General features: G+C 49.5%; 1 protein-coding gene across 1 annotated transcript; it reads right to left on the bottom strand.

The window, feature by feature from the left end:
• Positions 1 to 3,977: 3,977 nt before the first annotated feature.
• LOC135981274 (uncharacterized) lies at positions 3,978 to 6,137 on the bottom strand. Its single transcript, XM_065582906.1, has 2 exons — positions 5,202 to 6,137; positions 3,978 to 4,606 (listed from the first exon to the last, which is right to left on the bottom strand). The coding sequence occupies exons 1-2, from the start codon at positions 5,743 to 5,745 to the stop codon at positions 4,104 to 4,106; spliced, it is 1,047 nt and encodes a 348-aa protein (XP_065438978.1). The 5' UTR covers positions 5,746 to 6,137; the 3' UTR covers positions 3,978 to 4,103.
• Between the last annotated feature and the right edge of the window lie 2,045 nt (positions 6,138 to 8,182).

Below are 8,182 nucleotides of genomic sequence, written 5' to 3'. Positions count from 1 at the left end.
TTTCCTCTTGACTGTCCACACTCATGCTGTCTGTAATAATGTAAAGAAAAGTTTAAAACGAGAGGAAAATTGCAAAAGGGCCATTTCTTGCCATTGTTCTGTCCCACGCGTGGGATTCAATGAAACTATTGGGAGTTTGCTCAAATATCAATGCAGCATATGGCTTTTACACAGTTGCATTAAAGTATCTTAAAAACAGTGCTAATGAACTTGTAGGGCCATTATTTAGCCAATTCACATGTGTTCACACTTCTTCCTATAAATCTCAATATATCTCTGGCTAACACACAGATGTCTCAGTTTCCCCACTTCAAAGTTTTCTGTTTGTGAACACCCTGTTGGAGGAGACTGAATTTGGGTGACTGGTAAAATTGTTTGATTAATGCTTGATGTTTTCCTGTCAACAACTTACCTAGGTTATTTTTGTTAATTGCTGTATGATTTGCATTAGGTCACTTTAATATTTCATAGTATGTCTTGCATCTGATGACTTTCATATTTTATAACATCTTAGGTTGTAAAAAAAATTTCAACTGTTGAATCATTTGGAGATTTATACCCCGAATTCAACCTTAGGGTATGTCTACACTACGAAATTAGGTCGAATTAATAGAAGCCGGTTTTATAGAAATCGGTTGTATACAGCCGATTGTGTGTGTCCCCACATAAAATGCTCTAAGTGCTCTAGTCGGCGGACCGCGTCCACAGTACGAGGCTAGCGTCGACTTCCGGAGCATTGCACTATGGGTAGCTATCCCACAGCTATCCCACAGTTCCCGCAGTCTCCGCCGCCCCTTTGAATTCTGGGTTGAGATCCCAATGCCCGGATGATGCAAAACAGTGTCGCGGGCGGTTCTGGGTACATGTCGTCAGGCCCCTCCCTCCCCCGTCACAGCAACGGCAGACAATAGATTCGCGCCTCTTTACCTGGGTTACCTGAGTTACCTGTGCAGACAACATGGAGCCCGCTCAGCTGAGCTCACCGTCACCATATGTCCTCTGGGTGTCGGCAGACGTGGGACTGCATTGCTGCACAGCAGCAGCTGCTAACTGCCTTTTGGCGGTAGACGGTGCAGTAGACTGGTAGCCTTCATCGGCGATCTGGGTGCTGGCAGCCGTGGGGCTTGCCTTTTGGCAGTAAATGGTGTATTACGACTATTAGCCGTCCTATTACAAGTCGGGTCATCGCACATTAGCAGAGTCTTCCCCGAGCAGCCGATTGTGCAATAGGCCTGAAGACCATCGTCATACGCCGCCCCGTATTTGCTGCCAAGCACCCAGAAAGATGCCGAGGGCTATCAGTCACGCTGCACCGTCGTCTTAAGATGTAAAAAATAGATTTGCTCTGTATTCATTTGCTTCCCCCTCCCTCCGTCAAATCAACGGCCTGCTAAGCCCAGGGTTTTCAGTTTAATCTTTGGGGGGAACATTCTGTGTGACAGTTGTTTGTGTTTCTCCCTGATGCACAGCCACCGTTCTTGATTTTAATTCCCTGTGCCTGTACGCCATGTCGTCACTCGGCCCCCCTCCCTCCTTCCCCTAGTCCGTCAGATACTACGTTTGCGCCACAGCTCAGAGAGCCGAGAAGCGGTTCGCGCCTTTTCTTTGAATTCTGGGTTGAGATCCCAATGCCCGGATGATGCAAAACAGTGTCGCGGGCGGTTCTGGGTACATGTCGTCAGGCCCCTCCCCCCTCGTCACAGCAACGCAGACAATAGATTCGCGCCTTTTTACCTGGGTTACCTGTGCAGACAACATATCACGGCAAGCATGGAGCCCGCTCAGCTCAGCTGAGCTCACCGTCACCATATGTCCTCTGGGTGCTGGCAGACGTGGGACTGCATTGCTACACAGCAGCAGCTGCTAACTGCCTTTTGGCGGTAGACGGTGTAGCATGAGTGATAGCCATGGGGCTGGCAGCCGTAGGGCTGCATTGCACCAGCCCCTTGCCAGGCGATGGTATATTATGACTGGTATCCGTCGTCATCGTATTGGTGTGGCTGTCAATCATGGCCACCTGGGCAGACATGCTACTGTTTCGATGATGATGGCTACCAGTCGTAATATACTATTTTCTGCCAATTGCCCAGTATTGTCTGCTAAGCACCCAGAAGAGGCCGAGGGCGATGCTGGGTGCTGGCGGACGTGGGGCTGGCAGACGTGGGGCTGCATTGCTACACAGCAGCAGCCCCTTGCCTTTTGGCAGATGATGGTATTTTATGATTGGTATCCGTCATCGTCGTACTGGTATGGCTGTCACTCATGCTGCACCGTCGGCTGCCACCTTAAGATGTAAAAAATAGATTTGTTCTGTATTCATATGCTTCCCCTTCCTCCGTGAAATCAATGGCCTGCTAAGCCCAGGGTTTTCATTTTAATCTTTGGGGGGACCATTCTGTGTGACAGTTGTTTGTGTTTCTCCCTGTTCCTGTACCTGTACGCCATGTCGTCACTCGGCCCTCCCTCCCTCCCGCCCTCCCTCCTTCTCCTGGTCCATCAGATACTACTTTCGCGCCTTTTTTCTGACCAGGCGCCATAGCTAGCACTGGGATCATGGAGCCCGCTCAGATCACCGCGGCAATTATGAGCACTATGAACACCACGCGCATTGTCCTGGAGTATATGCAGAGCCAGGACATGCCAAGGCGAAACCCGGACCAGGCGAGGAGGCGATTGCAGCGCGGCGACGAGAGTGATGAGGAAATTGACATGGACATAGACCTCTCACAAGGCACAGGCACCAGCAATGTGGAAATCATGGTGTCACTGGGGCAGGTTGATGCCGTGGAACGCCGATTCTGGGCCCGGGAAACAAGCACAGACTGGTGGGACCGCATCGTGCTGCAGGTATGGGACGATTCCCAGTGGCTGCGAAACTTTCGCATGCGTAAGGGCACTTTCATGGAACTTTGTGACTTGCTGTCCCCTGCCCTGAAACGCCAGGATACCAAGATGAGAGCAGCCCTCACAGTTGAGAAGCGAGTGGCGATAGCCCTGTGGAAGCTTGCAACGCCAGACAGCTACCGGTCAGTCGGGAATCAATTTGGAGTGGGCAAATCTACAGTGGGGGCTGCTGTGATCCAATTTGCCAGGGCAATGAAAGACCTGGTGATAGCAAGGGTAGTGACTCTGGGCAACGTGCAGTCAATAGTGGATGGTTTTGCTGAAATGGGATTCCCAAACTGTGGCGGGGCCATAGACGGAACCCATATCCCTATCTTGTCACCGGAGCACCAAGCCACCGACTACATAAACCGCAAGGGGTACTTTTCAATGCTGCTGCAAGCCCTGGTGGATCACAAGGGACGTTTCACCAACATCAACGTGGGATGGCCGGGAAAGGTACATGATGCTCGCGTCTTCAGGAACTCTGCTCTGTTTCGAAAGCTGGAGGAAGGGACTTTCTTCCCGGACCAGAAAGTGACCATTGGGGATGTTGAAATGCCTATCGTGATCCTTGGGGACCCAGCCTACCCCTTAATGCCATGGCTCATGAAGCCGTACACAGGCAGCCTGGACAGGAGTCAGGACCTGTTCAACTACAGGCTGAGCAAGTGCCGAATGGTGGTGGAATGTGCATTTGGACGTTTAAAAGCGCGCTGGCGCAGCTTACTGACTCGCTCAGACCTCAGCGAAAAGAATATCCCCATTGTTATTGCTACTTGCTGTGCGCTCCACAATATCTGTGAGAGTAAGGGGGAGACCTTTATGGCGGGGTGGGAGGTTGAGGCAACTCGCCTGGCCGCTGATTACGCGCAGCCAGACACCAGGGCGGTTAGAGGAGCACAGCAGGGCGCGGTGCGCATCAGAGAAGCTTTGAAAACGAGTTTTGTGACTGGCCAGGCTACTGTGTGAAACTTCTGTTTGTTTCTCCTTGATGAACCCTCCAAACCCCCCCCACCGACCCGGTTCACTCTACTTCCCTGTAAACCAACCACCCCACCCCACCCTCCCCTCCCGCTTGCAGAGGCAATAAAGTCATTTTTTTTTAACATTCATGCATTCTTTATTAGTTCCTTACAGAGGTAGGGGGATAATTGCCAAGGTAGCCTGGGATGGGTGGGGGAGGAGGGATGGAAAAGGACACACTGCATTTTAAAACTTTAACTCTTATTGAAGGCCAGCCTTCTGATGCTTGGGCGATCATCTGGGGTGGAGTGACTGGGTGGACGGAGGCCCCCCCACCGTGTTCTTGGGCGTCTGGGTGAGGAGGCTATGGAACTTGGGGAGGAGGGCTGTTGGTTACACAGGGGCTGTAGCGGCGGTCTCTGCTCCTGCTGCCTTTCCTGCAACTCAACCATACGCTCGAGCATATCAGTTTGATGCTCCAGCAGACGGAGCATTGCCTCTTGCCGTCTGTCTGCAAGCTGACGCCACCTATCGTCTTCAGCCCGCCACTTGCTCTGTTCTTCCCGCGATTCAGCCCGCCACCTCTCCTCTCGTTCATATTGGGCTTTTCTCATCTCCGTCATTGACTGCCTCCACGCATTCTGCTGTGCTCTATCAGCCTGGGCGGACATCTGCAGCTCCGTGAACATCTCGTCCCTCGTCCTACGTTTTCTCTTTCTAATGTTCACGAGCCTCTGCGAAGGAGAAACATTTGCAGCTGGCGGAGGAGAAGGGAGAGGTGGTTAAAAAAGACACATTTTAGAGAACAATGGGTACACTCTTTCATTACAAGGTCGCATATTTCGGCTTGCAGGCAGCCATCGTAGGCCACAGTGTTTTGGCTTTTTTAACCTTCTTAACATGCGGGAAAGGTTGCAAACAGCAGCGCATTTCCCATATCAAGGATGAATTGGGTTGTCCATTTAAAATGGGGTTTCAATGTAAAAGGAGTGGCTGCGGTTTCCCGGTTAACATGCGGCACAAACACAAGTAAACCCCCCCGCCCCACACACACACACGATTCTCTGGGATGATCACTTCACCCCTCCCCCCACCGCGTGGTTAACAGCGGGGAACATTTCTGGTCAGAAGAGCAGGAACGGGCGCCTCTGAATGTCCCCTTAATAAAATCACCCCATTTCAACCAGGAGAGCTTTCTGGAGATGTCCCTGGAGGATTTCCGCTCCATCCCCATACACGTTAACAGACTTTTCCAGTAGATGTACTGGCCGCGATTGCCAGGGCAAAGTAATCATTAAACACGCTTGCTTTTTTTTTGTAATGTTTACAAATAGTTACAAAGTTACACTCACCAGAGGTCTCCTGTGTGCCCTGAGGGTCTTGGGTGAGTTCGGGGGTTACTGGTTCCAGGTCCAGGGTCACAAACATATCCTGGCTGTTGGGGAAACCGGTTTCTCCGCTTCCTTGCTGCTGTGAGCTACCTACAGTACCTCCATCGTCATCATCCTCCTCGTTCCCCGAACCGTCTTCCCTGTGTGTTTCTCCAGTGAGAGAGTCATAGCACACGGTTGGGGTAGTGGTGGCTGCACCCCCTAGGATCGCATGCAGCTCCGCGTAGTAGCGGCAAGTTTGCGGCTCTGCCCCGGACCTTCCGTTTGCTTCTCTGGCTTTGTGGTAAGCTTGCCGTAGCTCCTTAATTTTCACGCGGCACTGCTGTGTGTCCCTGTTATGGCCTCGGTCCTTCATGGCCTTGGAGATCTTTTCTAATACTTTTCCATTTCTTTTACTGCTACGGAGTTCAGCTATCACTGCTTCATCTCCCCATATGGCGAGCAGATCTCGTACCTCCCGTTCGGTCCATGCTGGAGCTCTTTTGCGATCCTGGGAGGACTCCATCACGGTTACCTGTGCTGATGAGCTCTGCGGGGTCACCTGTGCTCTCCACGCTGGGCAAACAGGAAATGAAATTCAAACCTTCGCGGGTCTTTTCCTGTCTACCTGGTCAGTGCATCTGAGTTGAGAGTGCTGTCCAGAGCGGTCACAATGAAGCACTGTGGGATAGCTCCCGGAGGCCAATAACGTCGAATTCCGTCCACACTACCCCAATTCCGACCCGCAAAGACCGGTTTTATCGCTAATCCCCTCGTCAGAGGTGGTGTAAAGAAACCGGTTTAAAGGACCCTTTAAGTCGAAAGAAAGGGCTTCGTTGTGTGGACGTGTCCAGGCTTAATTCGGTTTAACGCCGCTAAAGTCGACCTAAACCCGTAGTGTAGACCAGGCCTTAGTAAAGACATTCAGAGACTCCAGGATATGCTTATCTGTGGATTGAGACTTTTTTTTATTATTATTCCTATTGTCTCCTTTAAGATGGAGGGGGGAAATTAATAACTGAAAAGTCACCAGTGTTTTCTAGATTTTGAGCATGCAATGCAAATTGATGGCTGCTAATGTACTTGGACTACTGAATGTGTGATCGATAGCATATCTGTCCACACGCTACGAAGTGTGTTATTCATACAGGGATACATTTGGGAAAAGTGACATAATAGTAGATGAAAGCTGCTTTGAAAATGCTTATTATAGCGTAACACTGAGAAAACCTGCTAAGCTGCCTATTTAACTGCAGTTGTAGTAGCATTGTTCTTTTTCTTCCCATACCTTTTGGGGCTTTGAGGACAGAAACACCATGCTTAAATTTGCCTTTACAAATGTCAAGGGAAGTGTGAAATTTGAAGAAACATCACTAGATGGCATCAGAAGTTTTCAATCTGATTGTTATGCAAGAAATAAAGTTCTCAAAGAAATAGCATGTTTATGATTTGTATCAGATAGGTAGAACCGTGCTTTCTGCTTCCTATTTCCAAACAATGACACTGTATGAAACCTACAAACAAATGAATCAGGATTTGTTGGGCCCAATGCTGGAGTCTAGCTGATCTGCACAGAACACAGGTCAGATGTGAGAAAAGATTCCTTATTTACACCCCATGATCCCAAGCAGGGCTGATCTCCCTGTGCACCGGTCCAATTTCACTGGCTTCTGACAGTCCCAAAGGGCCAAAACTGCTGTTTAGGATTGGTATGGCACAGAGGCATCTCAGCCATGCCTCCTTTCCTCAGGCCAGGCCCTTTTCGGCCCAGTTCGAATGGGCAGCAAGGTGGAAAGGGAACCTAACTGTGCTGACTCTGTCACCAGAGGATCCAACTTCTCATAGAAATGTTGGGCTGGAAGGGACCTCAAGAAGTCATCAAGTCCAATCCTGTGCTGAGGCAGGACCAAGTAAACCAAGACCGTCCCTGAAAGGTGTTTGTCCAAACTATTCTTAAAACCATCCAGTGATGGGGATACCACAACCTTGTACTAGGCTGGCTTTCCCCAGGCTGGTGATAGCAGCTTTAGGACCTGCCTATTCAGACGTGAGGTAAACAGCCACATTCCACCACACGCAGTCTGGCTCATTGTATTAGAGTTATAGCTTCGGCTTTGTGCAGGAGCTGCATGACTTTTTAGTGACCAGAGTCTCATTTGTCACATCATTCAGAGGCAAAGCGTTTCTATCTGTTCACTTGCTTGGGCATGTGAAACTCTTGATCACCCTCAGAGCCTCACACCATCAGTCTTACTGCACGTGGTCCTTTCACCACAGCATTTCCACATGGCAGCATCTTCATAAATCATAATTACTCCACCTCTTAGTGGGTAATTTTAATTTGACTCTTGATGCAAAGAGGGAGGGAGATTCAATGTAACATTATTTAGAGTAAAGTCATCACCAAGTGAGTAATTTGTGTGACAGTCAGAGTGTTAGTGTAGTCCCGAGAGAGGTTGTAGTAGGCATCTATTTTTGTCACATGCGGTAAATGAGATTAATTGGCTTTTTTGTAGAGCTGACCCTTGTTGTCAGGCAACATGCATAGAAATTTCAGTTGAGATTGAAGTGAAAATTAAGAATGGGTTCAAATAAATTGCACTCTGCATCATCTCTTCACCATCGTGAAAATTCACTGCAGCACAAAGACACAATTAATTGATCCTCTTTGGAAAATAAATGCTGTTGTCATGTCAAAACATGCCCTTACTCAAAATGTGCCTGGTGGCCGTCTTAACTTTGGGCACTGTAATCTATGGCTGCACACTTTGAGGGGAATGAGGGGCCTATCGCAATGTGCCCACCCTCTGGATTGCCCCCACCATCCTAAAGAAGACACATTTTGATGGGTATGGGAGCCTGAGGAAATGTACTCATCTTCCAGATTTCACCTCTGGCCCAGGAGCTGTCACATTTTGCTAGGAGTGGAAGGGCCATCAAAATGTGCCTTCCTTAGGGCCAGG

This window comes from Chrysemys picta, chromosome 2 (assembly GCF_011386835.1).
Source record: "Chrysemys picta bellii isolate R12L10 chromosome 2, ASM1138683v2, whole genome shotgun sequence".
Taxonomy (NCBI): domain Eukaryota; kingdom Metazoa; phylum Chordata; order Testudines; family Emydidae; genus Chrysemys; species Chrysemys picta.
Note: the sequence above shows the minus strand (reverse complement) of the source record. Positions and strands in the feature narration are given on the sequence as shown.